A 16,999-nucleotide genomic window follows, 5' to 3' on the forward strand; every position below is an offset into this window, starting at 1 on the left:
CTCCCTTACCCCCACGTGCCAAGGGCCAATCTCCTTTACTCCCCCTCCCCTCCCCCACTCCTTTTACTCTTCTTCTCTTATTAAACCTCTCCACGTGGAACCATGTTGGCTTGGTGTGCTTTGTCTCGGCGCGGGCCGAGATTTAAACCCCAACACTGGGACTCTGGGAGATCCTCTTTGTCCCTATCTTTGTCCTGTGTCTTAGTTAGGGTTTCCATTATTATAAAGCGACGCCAAGAACAGGCGACTCTTGTAAAAGACAACATTTAGTTGGTTCTGAGGTTCAGCCCCATATCATGGCGGGAAACATGGCAGCTTTCAGGTAGTCATGGAGCTGGAGGACCTGAGAGTTCTATGTCTTGTTCAGAAGGCAAATAGAAGACTCTTTTTTTTTTTTTTTTTCCCGGAGCTGGGGACCGAACCCAGGGCCTTGCGCTTCCTAGGCAAGCGCTCTACCACTGAGCTAAATCCCCAACCCAAATAGAAGACTCTTAGGCAGCTAGGAGGAAGGGCTGAAAGCCCATCCCTACAGAGACACACTTCCTACAGCAAGGCCACACCCACTCCAACAAGGCCACACCTCCTAGTCGTGCCACTCCTTAGGCCGAGTATTTTCAAACCATCACATGCTGTGACTCCCAGATACTTCAGCTTCACTTGGATTCTAAGTGCTCTCCTCAGTTGCAAGGTGGGTGGCCCTATGTGAACCCTTCCCATGTCTGCCATCCAGAAAACTCCAAACAGGCAGAGGTGTGGGACTCCTAGTTTCTCCTAGTTCACAGCCCCGCGTTGTCTTGTTGCCTAGCATCTCAAGAGTGGAACCGCCACTTTTTTATTAGTCTAGGCTTTATTATTTATTCTGTTATGGAGGTGGAAGTCTAGGTAATTTTTGCTTTTTATTTCCGCTGGTCCAAACTCTTGACTGAATCCAGTTTTCTGGGGTTTGAAAAGTTGTAGCATGCAGACCGATATATTAAAAACAAAACCGAGTCTGTATAATGCTAATTGCGTATGTTTGTTTTCTGGGATGGCCCCTCAGTATTTGATAACTGGTGCATTCGTCCCTGGGGAAGACGGTTTCTCCCATTCTCAGCATTCCTTAGTTGCCTGGAAGTTCTTTTGTAGCTCTGAAGCCACAGGAGCTTCTCCCGTGCACACTAGCATGGCTCTTGTTGGTCATGCCCTGTCTCCAAGCCCTTCCCGGGTTTCTCTGTATAGCCTTGGCTGTCCTTGACGATCTGCGCTGGGATGAGAGGTGTGCCACCAACTGCCTAGCTTGTTGTTCAGCTCATGTTTAGGCAGCCATGCTGGTGAGACCTCGTAGGTGCAGCTTCTGACATCTTCACAGCAAAACCCCTTGTTCCTCCGGCTCTTACAACTTTTCCAGGTTGTCTTTATGACCTGGGAAATTTGTATATATCTATTCGCACACATGTGTGTAACAATGACTAATGAAAAAAAGAGGCCATGAATTGGAAAGATAGCAGAGAGAGATATAGGGGAGGACTTGGAGCAAGTAAAGGGAAGGGTAAGTCATGCAATTAGATTGTAATCTCAAAAAATTAAAGAAATAAAAATAAAAACCTTAGACATTTTCTCTGCTTACACCTGTGAGTAAATTGCCCTTGTTAAAAGGAAAAAAACAAATGCAGGTCTAGAAGCAGCTCAGCGGTAAAGGGCTGTCTTGACATGCAGGAGGACCCAAGTTTAATACTCAGGACTCATGCTTTTAAAAAGTCAGCTTGGACTTCCAGCTTTAAGAAACCGGTGGACCCCTCGGGCTTGCTGGTCAAGCATTCTAGCCTATTTGTTAAGTTCTACACACACACACACACACACACACACACACACACACACACACACACACAGACACCACACACACACACACACACACACCCCTCCACCCTAGAAAGTTACCACTCCATATCACCACATTTTTGTTTTCAGTGAACTTCATTCTTGGTTACTTTTCCTGTTGCTATAAAATCCCTGACAAAAGCAACAGGATCATAGTTGAGGATAAAGTCCTTCGTGACAGGGAAGAAGAGAGGGAGAGAGAGTGAGAAAGGGAGAGAGAGGGGACAGAAAGGGGGAGAGGGAGAGGTTTAAGGAGAAGAGGAGGACAGGGAGAGGGAGAGAGACAGGGAGAGTGCAAGCATGTAGCTGATTATAATAGGGTGTTACAATGAAGCCGCTTCCCGCCCCCCAATCTCAAGCTGGAGATCCTCAAGCCTTGACTCTCCAAACATTAGGATCAGGTGTATCACCCACACTCCTGCCCTTTTTCCTGCAAAGGTATTATGTGTCTTTACAGTACACTGCTGCAAAGACCTCCTGTAATACAAATCAAGAGCCTTTTTTTTTTTTTTTAATTCTCACCTTACCTATCTCACTGAAAAACTCCATGACTAGGCTTCAAGGATATTACATTCTCTGGCTTTCCAATCTAGTCTACAAAGCAGAGTGCCTAATCCTTCCCACACAAAGGCTTGACAGGTTATGACTGAAAATCTTTTAAGGGTACCTGTAAGCTGCTATGGTCTCTACTCCAAACACAGTGGCTTAGTATCCCTCAGACGCTTTTCAGCAGCTTGTCCTAGCTTCCCACTGTCCTTCTAGGCCCAGCTTAGACTGCCCTCTAACCAGCCTGGGACCCCAGCTGCTCAGGAGATAAAGGGGGAGGACCACTTGAGCCCAGGAGTTCGAGGCCAGGTAGCAACAGAAGTGTTCCCTTCACTGAGCTGGCTACTGTGCAACCTTACACTTCTGGTCTGCAGGTAAGGGATTAACGAAAACTTCTGCTCCACAGACAAACCTTGACTGTGGGTTGACTTTTCGGTTTCCTTCTCGAGGGGATGTAATGATATATACTACTAGGCAAGATTGTCGGTTATGTAAGCAATGACCCTTAGATGGCAAATTATACCCAAACTGGGAAAAATGACAGGTTCAAGGCAGGAAACAGCCATTTCTCTCAGTAGTGACTCTCATAACTGGGTTGCACTGGCCTCTTGCTCCAAGTCAAGAACTATGAGAGGTGTTACTCATGCATGAGGTGTCTAGGATAGCGTGGCTCTTACTCAAGTCATCTCTTGTACATGAGCCGTGTTTTTGTGCTCAGGATAATCCCTGGGAAGATGGATGAACCACCATGAGGATTACTACCATGAAGAGAAGCACTTGCCTGGCCGATGTGCTGCCTACTTCTGTCAACTTGATACAAGCTAGTCACCTGAGAGGACGGAACATCAGCTGAGAAATTGCCCCCATAGGATTTAGCTGTAGGCAAGCCCGTAGAGTGTTTTCTCCGATACCGACTTGGGAGAACCCTGACTATTGTGGGTGGTGCCACTCCTGGGCAGGAGGTCCTAGGTGCTGTTCCTTGGCCTCTGCCTCAGTTCTTGCCCATCTTGTGTTCCTGCCTTGGCTTCCCTCAAAGAACCATGATTCAGGATATATAAGCCAAATGAACCCTTGCCTCTCCAAGTGACTTTTGGCCAGGGTGCCTTATTACAATAGTAACCCTAAGACGACTGAATCAGCAAGCTGTGTGTTAGGAGTTAACCGGGGCAAAGCGTGGGTTATCAGGCTTATGAATCGAGTCTGGTCAGGTCTCTCCGACAGCAGTCAAATGCACTATGCAGCCCACAGCCATTCATTTTTGTGGAGTCACAGCCCCTGAAGGTCTTTGAGATTAAAATTTTGTCTTTTCCATCCAGTCTGTTGCTGTGTAATCTGCGAGTGAATCACCCACGGAGTCTGGTCCTACTTTTTCATCCTTTATGGAAATGAATGCAAGCATGCTCACGGATGCCTGTAGTCCTCGTGGCTGAGGGGCCGGAGCAGGATTGCTGAGTTTCATATTAGTCTAAGGTGCAGAGCAAAGGCCGGATGAGAGAGGCTGCAGAGGGAGGCTCTGACTCGGAGGGAAAAAGCCAAAATATAAAAACCAAAATCAGCCAAACACTAGAAGATGCATACCAACAAAACAAAATAAAACAAACCAATTATTTCCTACTTTGAAGTGCTGCAAGGACACAATGACTGTTTCCTGATCTAGGAGCTCATTAGAAACCCAACCTCCCGGAAGTGTACTCTGATTTCTACACGCACCTGTTAATGCTGTTAATGCTGTTGTCCTAAGTGCTAATGTTGGTCTCATCAAGCTGGTCGGAAACCGTCCCTGAGTCTTCCTACCGATTGTCCCTTAGACAGCACATGTGGACAGCCCGATTCATTTCAACTGTCAAATACTAACAGTATTGATACAGATCACCTGTCTTGCCGTTTCTCCCATCTCAGTCTGGCCGTTGTAATCGTACAGAACCACTCGTGCCTTGCTGTATGTAGAATGGCTCACCAGCATTCCTGCCCAACACTTCCATGACAGACACCTAGCTTATTTAGGCTGTGACTTGCTCCAATTTTTTGTTGAGCTGAGTGTGCGCATACGTACATGTGGAGACCAGAGTACAACTTTTGGGAGTTGATTTTTCTCTCTGCACCGTGTCCTGGGGTTGCACTCAGATTGTCAGGGTTGGCAGCATATGCCTTTACAAGATGAGCCACTTCCATGGCCTGTGTCAGAAGTAATTTTCCTTCAAGTCCCTGCCTTAGGCAGCAGCAATCAAATGTTTTACTTATGGAAAAAGCCAACCAGCCATTGTTTAACAATCTTTGCCAACACTGGGGCAGTGTTAATAGCTGAGCCGAAGCACTAAGTTTACTACGGACCTCACCTTAAAAGGCTAACTTTTAAAAAACTATAAATTATATTGTCAATGAGAAGCTCTGAGGAGAACTGTGAAACGTTTGCTCCTTCTACCTGTATACAGGGTTACTAGAATAAAGATCTTTACCCAATGAGCCATCTCATCAGCAACCCCCTACCCCCACCTCCTTTTGACCCTTTCCTATGTGACCATGGACAGGGCTGTAACTTTTATGTCTGTCATAACCTATAATCAAGCTGGAGGACGAAGTCTCCCTCCCTCCAGACTTGTTCTATTATACCTTAAACAAAGCAAAGATCACGCCGGAAAAACGTAATTAGCAGCTGGACAAATGCTGTTAAAAACAGGTCCACCTGACTTAGCTCTGCAGCTATTTGAAAAATTATGGCCTCAGGCTAACTCCTAGTGAACATCACTGATAGGGTTGTAGGGTCTTTGGTAGTGATACGTTCACGAAGACAAGCAGGACTGTGACTCAGTGCTGAGAGCATGACTTCAATGTGTTAGGCCTCAAGCTCATCTCCAGTGCTACAATAAATATATACTTCAGAATTTGATTTTGCATAAAACATAAAGAGTCAAAGGACTAATGCAGGAGATGTGGAAGGAAAAAGAGGGGAACATTAGGCCAGCCATGAGCCTCCCTGTAAACTATCAGTGTGTGAAGATGCTGACTTCCATGAAATAGACTTAGGAGTGCACGCACTCAACAACTAGAAGGTCAGTTGATGTGTTTAAGTCATCACAGAACCATTGTATCCAAAACAAGATGACGCTGTATATTTTCCGTGGTCTTCCCTTCACTCTAATAGCTTCCATAGGAGTGAGCAGTTAGTATTTACTGCTGCAGATTCCCAGGGTACATTCTCCCAGAGAATGCTATAAATAGTTTCCAACTTAGGATAGTGTGAAAGACACACATTTTGTGTTTTGAGTTCCACTTTTGTCCTAAGCTGATGATACTAGGTCTAGATATTCCCTAGCAATGCTGGGAAGCTGCAGTGAGGTAAGAAACAGCCACCAGGCAGCCAGGAGAGGAAAGCAGTGTTTTCAGTGTTCTGTTCTTAATTAGGTTGTGGCACCAAATGCATTTGGTCTTAGACTATTTCCAATTTGTCATGGGATGTGGTCCTACTATTAAGTGTAGAAACATCTTATACTTGTAGCCATAATAGATACAAATATTGGCACTACAATTGAGATCTATTGACTGCTGGAAAAAATGAGGTAAAGGCTTATTGTCATAGCAATCACAGTAAAATGTGTCCAAATGTGAACTCAAGTCCTCTGTGTAGCAGCCTGTTGATTTTAAAACTGAAATGGTCTGTCAGACAATTCAATATTTAGAGACAAAAAACAAATAAGAAAACCACTCAGTGAGAAAATACAACTACAGAACATTTCTTTATTTTTCACTAAGACTTTCCCAGAGGACATAACTAACCTTGTCCCCACCCCACCCCCCACGAAGGGTTAGTGCGCTCACTGCTATAAAGCAGACTCGGACAGTTTCAAGGATTGGAACCAACCTTAAATGGCAAAAATGCTTTCTATCTGAATTTTCATAAAATGTTTAAGTAAAAAAAGCGAAAGTAAAGGAGCAAAGGGCAACGGTGGCTTCAGAGTGAAAAAGATCATTCACGGTTCACGTCAGACATTCAATCTTGGCTCGAGTGTAACACAGAAAACAGGCTCACTATCATACAAAGGTTCACTACAGCGCTGTGGGCACCTGTTCCAAGTCCACCCCCCCCCTAACGCTTCCAACTCAATTTACTTCCCAGCCTGTTGGGCCTGTCGACGGAGGAGCACGTAGATCTTCTCTTTGATCCAGTCTTTGTTATACGGCTGGTATGTCTGTGTATCAGCTCGGTAACTGAGAACAGAGACAAACATGCAAAGTTAGAGCGGTCAGTTAGAACCCCACAGAACTGCCTGGGATGGCATCAACCTGCACATTTCCACACACGAAGAAAGTCAAAAGTGGACAATGCTGCTGTGGTTTGTTTTGCTTTTTAAGATTTATTTTATGTATATAAGTACAGTCGCTGTCTTCAGACACACCAGAAGAGGGCATCAGATCCCATTATAGATGAGCCACGATATGGTTATTGGAAATTGAACTCAGGAAGAGCAGTCAGAGCTCTTAACCACTGAGCCATCTCTCCAGCCCAGTGCTGCTGTTTAAACAAACAGATTTGCATCACCTACAATGGTCTTATGGTGTAAAAGCCAAGGCTCAGCACTCTTAAGCACCCAGTTAACACACCTACTGACCAAAACCTTGTGTTTTTTATCTACTACATAGCTTCTATTTTTATCAAACTATTTAATAATTGCTTTAGTGATTAAAAACAAAAGCTAAATACTAGTAGCTTTAGATTTGCTAAGTTTATTCTGAATCAACTAAGAAATCTCTAATAGAATATTATTACTTCAACAATGATTTCCGGCTGCTTAAGGAACTCATAGTTTGAGTTGCTTTTTAAAATAAAACCCAAAGGCCCACAGATGGAAATTACAGAAGAGAAGGGTAAGGCAGAAGACTCCAGCAGCAGAACGCTATTGATAATGAAGGTTTCCAGAGACTGCAGTACACCGAGCCAGTCAGTGTCTTTATGGGACTTGAGGAACAGAGCAGCTTTCCAGCTGTCTAAAACTCAACTCTATGTGGAGGACACACACTAACGCTGCAGTACGGGGTGGAGAGGCAGCTTAGTGAGTGGTTAAGAGCATTGGTTGCTCTCCAGAGGACCAGCTCCCACGTCACCAGGGTCTGTGACTCCAGTATCAGGGGAGTCAATGCTGTCTTCTGACTTCTGAAGGCACTGCATATATACAGTACATGGTACAGACATACATGCAGACAAAACACCTACACACAGAAAATATCAAACAAACAAAAAAGCTGGAGTATAACAAGGCAGACAAAGCACCGGGTGTGCCAGTATAGAATCCCAGCACTTGGGGATAGAGGCAGGCAGATTTGAGTTTGAGGACAGCCTGACCTACAAATCAAGTTCCTAGACAGCCAGGGCTACACAGAGGAACCATGTTTTAAACCAACCAACCAACCAACCAACCAACCAACCAACCAACCAACCAACCAAAAAGACAAACTGGGGGAGGGGGCTCGAAAGATGGCTCCAGAGGATCTGAGTTCAATTCCTAACACCTACACAATGCTCATACCCATCTGTATGTAACTCCAGTCCAGAGGATTTGACCCCCCTCTTCTGGCCTCTGACAGCATCAGAAATGCATGTAGTAAAAAGTCATAAGAATGCAGACAAGATACCCATACAAATAAAAAAAAAGAATTAGGTAAGTGATAGTATGTATTAAAATTAAAGTTAGCCAGGTGGTGGCATGGCCTTTAATCCCAGCACTCGGGAGGCAGAAGCAGGTGGGTCTCTAACTTCAAGGCCAGCCTGGTCTACTACAGAGTGAATTCCAGGACAGTTAGGGCTAAATAGAGAAACTCTGCCTCAAGCCCCAATCCCACAAAGTTGTTACTAAGCATGGGACATTACTTAAAGTATCTAAATTAGTTCTCTTTAGCTTTTTAAAAAAATCCCTACAAGTACCTGCAATTTTTTTTAAAAATAAAAAGTAAGGAAATCAAGGGTTAAAGTGAAGCAACCTAATAGCTAAGTGATGCTGGGCAAGGTTCATTTTTCTTCAGATCATAAATCTTGTCATCCATTATACATAGTACAGCTCAACAGTCCATGCACCAGACCCCTCACCAGTATCTAAGCTAAAGCTTCATGTTATCCATCCTCCTGCCTCACCCTCCCGATTAGCTAGGATTACAAACCTGCACTCCTACATATAGGAATGCTCTACATAAGCAACACCAAGAGTTTTCTGAAAGGTAAGGCCAGAGGCTGCCTACTCCAAGCGCCTAAGCTCTCCCCTGCCTGACTCGCCTCATCAAACACAGAGGCAGTCCTTTACTAAGGCTGCTTCATGGGAAGTATTCAAAAGTGAGTAACTCCCCAGGACCGTGCTCTGTTCATGTATCCTAATTAAGTAAGTGCAATCTAGTCTACTTCAAGGTATAGACTATAGGACAATATTTACATTGGTACTACTGATAATAAAACTTAAATACAACTATAATAAACATGTTAGAATCTAAAACCTCACACCAAAGAAACAAAAGAAACCCTGCTTACACAAGGTAGGACTAAATTAAACTTCAAGAACAGAACTTTGGTTTTAATCTGAAAACAATTACTTTAGGAAAATGTAAGAGTATGAGACCCCAAGAAAAGGACTATCAGGATTAGAGCACACGATGTGGAGCCTGTCTATCCTCATCCCACGCTCAACCGCCAAGCCCCATATGCCTTCAGCTCTAGAGTCATCTTAACCTTTTATTTATATGTAAGTGAAACACTAGTAACTATATAAATGGACAAAAGCCAGAAAAATACAAATTAAAGATATAGTGGCTAATACTTACACAAGACAGCTGAGATCTGCCAGATCATCAATAAAATCAAACAATTGACTGATATCATATGTGATGGAAGGGCTGTTGGGATTCATTCTCTTCAGATGTTCTTCATACATTTTACAAACACCTATGGGGGAGAGAACAAGACCATTAAGTAGGGCTATATTGTCACTTTATTTACCTTAGGAAAACTAATCTGGAAAAGGACTGCAGGCTGGTCACCTTTGTTTTAAATTTGTAAGAATATTGATAACTATGTTGTGCTTTATATAATTATATGATTACTTCAAACCCCTGGAGTTGAACAAACACTAAAGGTCTGGGCTGGGCACCTGGGTAGACTGCTAGCCTGAGGGCCCATGTTTGTTTGGTCATTAGCAGCGACCCTTTCCAGATATTACTGTGGTTTTGTGTTTTTTGTTTTTTTTTTCCATTCCCTGAGACAGGGTCTGTCTACATATAGCCCTGGCTGTCCTGGAACTCAGAGACTCTCCTGCATCTGCCTTCCAAGTGCTGGAATTAATGGTGTGTTCCACCACGCCCAGCTTTAGTGTGATTCTTTATCAAGGTTCCCAGTAAATCTTTGTAAAGTTGGAGAGCAGAACACAGAAGTTTCCTATTCACCTTCAACTTTTGATGCAATGGGAAAGTCACAGTAATTGGTGACAGAGTTGGAACCTGTCCTAATATGGCACTGAAGGGCCTAGATGTTAGACTCAAGAGGAAGCTAGAACGTTAGCTTACTTATCACACAACTCAGGACGAACACCTTTACCCAGAAAAACCTTACCTGACAAATAGTAAACACCTTTATATAGGGTTCTATAGATTATCTGAAGTAACACATATGAAGCATTAGCACACGCCAAGTACTCCAATACAAGAAGAAAATAAAACCAGATGTGGTGGTCACATATGTAATGCCAGCACTTGAGAAGCAAAGAAGGAGGATCGGAAGTTCACGCTCATCCTCAGCTATATTTTGAGTTTCAGGCCAGCTTACTATAAATGAAATTGTCTCCAAACCAAAACTTCACAATCAATGGTAGCATTAACAATTATCAACAGAGCACATTACCTGTTAATTTCCAACCAGTAAAAAGTTCTACAAATGGGGGGATTTACCTGTTCAGTCCATTGCTACCACTAACCACATAAGGGAGAAGTGTTATCAATGCTAGTTATTTGTGGGCAACATGCCCTATATTGTAGTATATAAGCTCTTAAGGAACCTCTAAACTAATTTTTAAAAGCTGGAGTTGAGTTGCTATAGGCCTTTAATCCCAGCACTCAGGAGGTAGAAGCAGGCAGACGTCTGAGTTGGAGGCCAGTCTGGTCTACAGAGCAAGTTCTAGAATAGCTAGGGCTACAGAGGAAACCGACGTGAAATGCCATCCTTGTTCACTTTTGAGACAGGGTGTATTCCTGGCCTGCACCTTACTCAGGCCAGTGGGCCTCTAGGACCCACCCACCCGTCTCCTCACCTCAGCATCAGATACTAAGCACAGGCTGCTTACTTACAGGGGTCTTGGGCTCTCACCCACTGGTGCTTAAGCCTTTATTGAGCCACCCTTTCCTTCTTAACTGCTACTAGCACACTACACTCCAATCAGGTAACTAATTGTTAGAATCAAACAGGAAGTCAAGTCCAGGAAAGTAACTAATTTCCCTGTGCATCTTTAAACGGCACTGGCCCGTCACTCCTGCCATGTTTGTGGACACAGACCATGCTTATCTGCTACCGTGTGGAGGACGAACATTTACTCAGCACTTCACTACAGGCCGCAGCCAGAACAAAGTGGCAAGCAGTTAAAAGGCATCTAGACCAGAGAGGAAGAAGTAAACTGTCTCTATTTGCAAATGAGGTGGTCTTGTAGATATGAAGCCACCAAGACATGATTAGAACTAATAAATGAAGTAACAAGGCTGTAACATACATGTTCAGTACATGAAAATCAGCTCTATTTCTATATACTTCCCCCCAAAGAGAAAAGAAATTTAAACTATCTCTATATAAAGCTCTTACTAATAAATCTGGTAAATAATTTTACTAGAATCAGATTTGGATGGAGGGAGAAAGGGATGGAGGGAAGAATATAGGCAGATCTTCATGGTAAAGAAGTGTTTGCTGTTGGCAGTGGTAGGCTTGGACCTAGGGCTTCACGAATGCTAAGCGAATCCTCTACTGCTGAGCTCTGCCCCAGCCTCTCAGGCCCCTCCCCTACATCCTCCCCACGCAGGCTTTATCAGAAAGTACCCCAGTACCCAGCTCGTGCTGTCCTGTAACTTACTATGTAGCTCAGGCCGCCCTCACACTCTCACTTCTTTGGCCTTAGCCTCAGCAGTGCTGGAATCACACAGGATGGTAATGACCATCACTCGTCTTTTAACTTTTTAATACGGAAAATAAATTACCATTTTTTCCTTTTCAATAGGATGTAGCCCAGGCTAGCCTTGAAATCACTACAACAGGATAAACTTGAACTTCTGATCTTCTTGCCTCCACTTCCCAAGTGCAGGAATTACAGGTTCGGACTATGCCTGTTTATGTGGTGCCAAGGAACAAATTCAGGCTTTGTACAAGTACTAGGCAAGTACTCTATAAAATGAGCTACATAAACTACATTTATAATCTAAAAAACGAAATGAAGTCATAAAACACAGAAGAACCTTAAATGCACACTGTTATTGCAATTGTCTGCAGCAATTACAACCAGCTCACTGGGCCTGTGTGGGGTCAGTATTCATGGGTTTAATTAATCATGGGTTGGAAACATTTGAAAAACAATTGCCACAAGTACTCAACATCTATACTCTTTACTTATTTCTCCAACAAAAACTGTGTAATATTATTTACATATTACACTGTATTAGGTATTACAGGTTTAAAGACTAGTAGTTGCCATGGGTTTAGAGGACAGAGCAGGCATAAATTTCAGGGCAATGAAACTTTTCTTTATAACTCTAAATTGACAAGCCAACCAAAATTTGGCAAAATTCACAGAACTGGATAACACAGAATGAACCCTAATGTAAACTAGGAAACTTAGTTACCAACGTGTCAGCCCTAGTTCACCACTGGAACAACCTGCCACACCGACCCAAGACGTCAACAACGGACAGAGGCAGGGGACCAACTTTATATTCTGTTCAATTTTTCTACAAACTTGAACCCATGTATCAATTAAAGTACAAGATTCAAAATATTAGAGGCAGACACGGTGGCACATGTACTTAGGAGGCCACAGGGAAATCCTGCATTCCAGGTTAGCCTGGATAGGTATCAAAACTCTGTCATACATAGGCAAACAAAGTTAGACTTTACTAAGATTAATTAAGGCTAGGAAAGGCCGCCGTCTGCAGTCCAAACATGACAACATGGGCCCAGCGACAGTCCTCGAAGGCCACAGTTCTTTTTGCTATGTAGTTGAGCTTAATAACAAAAGGTTAGCAGAAAAATGGACCTGAAGACATTGCAAGTCTCCCCTCCTCCGCAAAACCCACCTTTTTCTTTCCTTTCCTTTTTTTTCCCCCCTAAGACAGGGTTTCTCTGTGTAGTCCTGGCTGTCTGGGAGATTAGTTTGTAGATCAGCTTGGCTTCAAACTCTAATATCCACCTCCTTTACCTGCCAAGTGCTGGGATTAAAAGTGTGTGCCACCACCATCTGACTCTCCTTTTCATCTTTAGGAGCCGAGTCTGATGGCAGTGCCATGGGTATTGTAAAAGCTACCTTAAAGTCATCTTTGATTATAAGTAGCTTTTGTTTTCACAGTAATCAGTGCGATTAGGAGTTAAAGGACCTGCTGTGCAGCCAAATCAACTACATAACTTTTGATAGAAAGAAGCAAAGAACAATTTCCTAGAAATGTCGGGCAGCACAACCAGTTAGTATGATTAAGCACAAAAATAAATCCACTTAGCAGCGAACAGTAAGTCTGTGTTCTCTAATGGCTCGCTGGGTTTGAGTCTGGTGTGAGTTTAGCAAATGCCCGATAAATCCTACTGACCTCCTTCTGTGAACCCTGACCTTCCCTGAGCTAACTTATTTTAGGTTCAGAAGGCATTCTCAGAGCCCATCTTAACCACTCAAGGATGCTACAGTTTAGCCAAGGGATATAAAGGATGTATGTAAAACACCCATGTTTCATAACAAAATGCAGTAACAGTCCATGCTAAAAACCTATTTTCCCTGCCTAAATGAGTAATTCAAGAAAGTAGGGGGCAAAAGATTCTCATCCCCACATGCTACTTATCTCCCAAGAGAATGGTATGTGTATGTGAGGGACTGAAGACTTCCCCTTCATTACCTTCCGTGCTCACTCACCTTCCATGCATTCATTCACAGACTCATAGTCAGCATAAGTCCTGCCTTCTGGCCTCTTGGTAGGCTGTACCAACAAAATGGTGTGAGACTGAAGGGGAAAAACAACTTCAATGAATATCCTAACAAGCAACTCAGAAATTCACATCATGACATAGCTCCAGCATGACGCAGACAGGTGTTATAGTTACTAAAACATAACTAGGTTGCTCATCCTGCAGTACTTCTGTATCAGTGTTGGGTCACAACTCCCTTAACTAAGTCAGTCCTTTACTCTCTGCTGCATCATTTCTCAAACTCCAAATATACCTGCTCCTGTATTTTTCTTACTAACAACCTTTAGAACCTGTTTTCTGTCTCCACTGGCCTCTAGCTCTATTAACTCAATAAAAACTAAGACATGGGGTAATCAAAGGAGAAAGGAAATACTATAATCACTGTATCGACCTAAGGTCTTCTCTGACTTGAGCACAACAGTGGAGTCACATTTTATACAGGAGTTATTAAACATCAAGATGTAAGAAAAAGTAACAATATAAAATGTATATAGTAAATACCACACTAAAATCATCCATTGAACTATTCACCCAGATGACTTTGCCTTAAAGGGCCAGCACATACCCAAATCATTTATCTGTGAATTCCAGAGGGACTGCAGGACACTGAAAGCTTTTCTCCTGCTCACTAGAGAGTGGAGTCAGTTTCAGAGTTCTCATTATATTTTGGGACAGTAATGAATTCTTTGGGTTTGACATAGGATGTTTTGTGGCGTCTTTGACCTCTACTCACTAGATGTCACCAACACCAATTCCCTTCAAAGTAGCAAAAATAAAAAATGTCTTCAAATGAGACAAAGAAGAATCCTGGCCAGCATAATCTTATGCAGTGTCTCCCATGCATTTAAGAATGAATAATTAAACAAATGCTAGCATGATGCAACCCCACTGCAAGCCTAATCCTCAACCAAACTATTCACCTTGTTTTCTTCACTTGCAATACTAGTGTTTGGTTAAAAAATAAATTCTTATGTCAGGATGCCCAAACTATTTTGAGACAATCCAAAAATTTAATTATCAACAAATTGAACTGAGAATCTGAGATCTAGGCTATCTGGGTATTAAAAAACAACAAAAAAGTAATTTAAATTTCATATAGCAAGAGAACATTATTATTTCTCCATCCCCAGAGATTTGTGTCATTTTGATTAACTTTGAGAAGACTTGAGACTAAACTCTAGGTTGGTAACAAAAGAAACTGTAACGATGTAAACAGTGTTTTGTTGGTGATTAATAGGCAGAGAAAGTGGGATTAGTTGTGTAGGGGCTCATAAAAGGCCAGCTACTCAAAAGGTACTTTTAGAATGTCTGTGGTTGAGAAGAAAATTGGTCTCATGGAAACCATATTTACTTTCTTGTAATGGCTCATCCTAGACAACAAGGTAGTCACTCTTTGCCACATTTTTTAAATTTTAAAGGCAAATTAAGGAATAATTTGAAATAGTAACATTTGAAAAGTAAAAACACACCTGCTCCAAATCTTTCCCCTTTGTTTACTTAAAAGCAGGAGGGCTGGAGTACTGGAGACATGGCTCAGTGGTTAAGAGCACAAGCTGCTCTTCCAAGGGACCGGTTTTCAATTCCCTGCACTCACATGGTCGCTTACAATCACCGGTAATTCCAATCCAGGGGATCGGACGCCCTCTTCTGTCTGCCGCAGGCACTGCATGCAAGTGGCACAAGACATGCAGGCAAAACACCATACACAGAAAAGGAAATCTTTTAAGATCCGAAAAAAGAAAAACGAGAATGTTGATAGCTCATTGGTTAAGAGCACGTGCTACTCTTACAGAGGGCATGCGTTTGGTTCCTAGCACCCACATCCTCCGCTCACAACCGCCTGTTTTAACTCCAGATCCTGGGGATCTCATTCTCTTTTCTGGCCTCCGAGGGCACCTGTGCTAACGTGCAAACAGACACATAACTTAACAAACTAAACAAAAACATTCCTTGTTGGACTTTAGGGCCAAGACCCTGGAGTCTCTTTTTAGGCTCCACTTCCAAGGCAAGATTGAATGCTGACATAATTGCCGAAACAGGGCAAGTAAGGACACTGAAAAAGGGAAAAACTTTTTTCTTTTAAGTTCGGGGGCCGAGGGACGGCTGATGCTGCACACTGCAAAGCAAATCCGAACCCCCAGGCCGACATACGGGGAACAGTAAAGGTGACGGGTGTGTCAGTTTCAGGAAACGTCTGACACACGTTCCCCGGCCATTGTTCCTCGAGTCCGCTAGTGCATCTGAAGAGAAAGAACGGCACCCCACGCCTCCCTCTTACAGGCAGCGATCGGCAGATAGCGTATTCTCAGCCCACCGCACACATCGCCCCCAGCATCAGGGCGCGCAGCCGCAAGTAAGACCAGGTTCGGGGCCTACAGTCAAGGCCCCGCGGCTCAGCGCCGGGAAGGGGAAGGGTCCATCCGCGAGCTGGGGGGAAGGGGGCGGGGAGCAGTTCGCTCGCGCTAGATGGGCAGGGGCGGGAAGGTTGGGAAGATGTACGGGGCAGGGGTGGCCCTGGAAGTTGGGGGACCCCGGCAACCGCTGAGAAACTCACCATCGCGCCAAACGCTTTGCTGCAGCCGCCGATAACACCTCCGCCGCCGCACACGAGCTCAGCCGCAACGCCGCCAACAGCCAATCCCGCGAGAGCCGTCGCCGGAAATCGTCGGAAGCGCGACGCAAAAGAGCCTTTCGGACCATAGAGATTCACACATTTCCGGTTTCTAGAGTGGATACCGACTCTGTTTCAGCCATCTTGGATAAGGGCGCCGAGATGTGTAAGAGAATCTTTCGGAGCTTTAGAAAGAACACTTTGTTTCAGGGTGTTGCCTTCTGTACTTTAATTAACAGATAGGCGGCTAAAGTGATGGGGAATACAACAGCGACACCAGTCATCTCTTTTTAGCCTTTCTAAAAAATGGCGGCAATATAAGGGCCCGGGCCTATAGGTCGGTTGTAACCCGGAAGTGCCCTGCTAAAGAGGAGGCGGCGAGACAATCCGGAAGTGGGAGTAATGAAGAGGTGCCACTTGGCGGCCATGGCAGCTGTAGTATTGGCGGCTCAGGGTCAGGGCCTGGCGGAGGGAAGTACCATGGGTAGCACCGGGTGTAGGACAGAGACAGCGTCGTATCGACTTTGCTGTTGAATCCTCCAGCCCATTGTTAGAGACTTGCAGGACATCTTGCCCGACTCTAGACTCGGAAGGTACTTTGCTGGCACTGGTGGGCTGGTCCCTTCCCTGGGGGCGTATCACCTGCGGTGCCACCCCTGGGAACTGGTACCGCGTGTGGAGAAGACACTTGGGTTTACCTTTTTTTCCTGCTGCTACCAGGGACGTTGTCTTGGGGAGCGGGTCATCGTGTCACCCTCATTCTGACGATTAAGGAGATCTCTTTTTGCACAATTTCTCCATCTGTTACCTAC

The 16,999-nt window shown here is 44.1% G+C and overlaps 1 protein-coding gene across 1 annotated transcript; it reads right to left on the bottom strand.

Annotated features, from left to right (window-relative positions):
- Positions 1 to 6,506: 6,506 nt before the first annotated feature.
- Positions 6,507 to 16,221, bottom strand: Erh (ERH mRNA splicing and mitosis factor). Its single transcript, XM_032908037.1, has 4 exons — positions 16,131 to 16,221; positions 13,524 to 13,611; positions 9,205 to 9,325; positions 6,507 to 6,609 (listed from the first exon to the last, which is right to left on the bottom strand). Exons 1-4 carry the CDS (start codon positions 16,131 to 16,133, stop codon positions 6,507 to 6,509), a joined length of 315 nt encoding a protein of 104 aa, XP_032763928.1. The 5' UTR covers positions 16,134 to 16,221.
- Positions 16,222 to 16,999: the final 778 nt, after the last annotated feature.

Source organism: Rattus rattus, chromosome 7, assembly GCF_011064425.1.
Source record: "Rattus rattus isolate New Zealand chromosome 7, Rrattus_CSIRO_v1, whole genome shotgun sequence".
Classification (NCBI taxonomy): Eukaryota; Metazoa; Chordata; class Mammalia; order Rodentia; family Muridae; genus Rattus; species Rattus rattus.

Excerpts from the sequence above, each read along its gene's own strand:
- Erh (XM_032908037.1), bottom strand. Across the intron at positions 9,326-13,523 it reads TGTGAATGAATGCATGGAAG|GTGTTTGTAAAATGTATGAA; the intron begins GTGAGTGAGCAC and ends TCTCCCCCATAG. Across the intron at positions 6,610-9,204 it reads GCAGATCTCAGCTGTCTTGT|TTACCGAGCTGATACACAGA; the intron begins GTAAGTATTAGC and ends CTCTGTTCTCAG.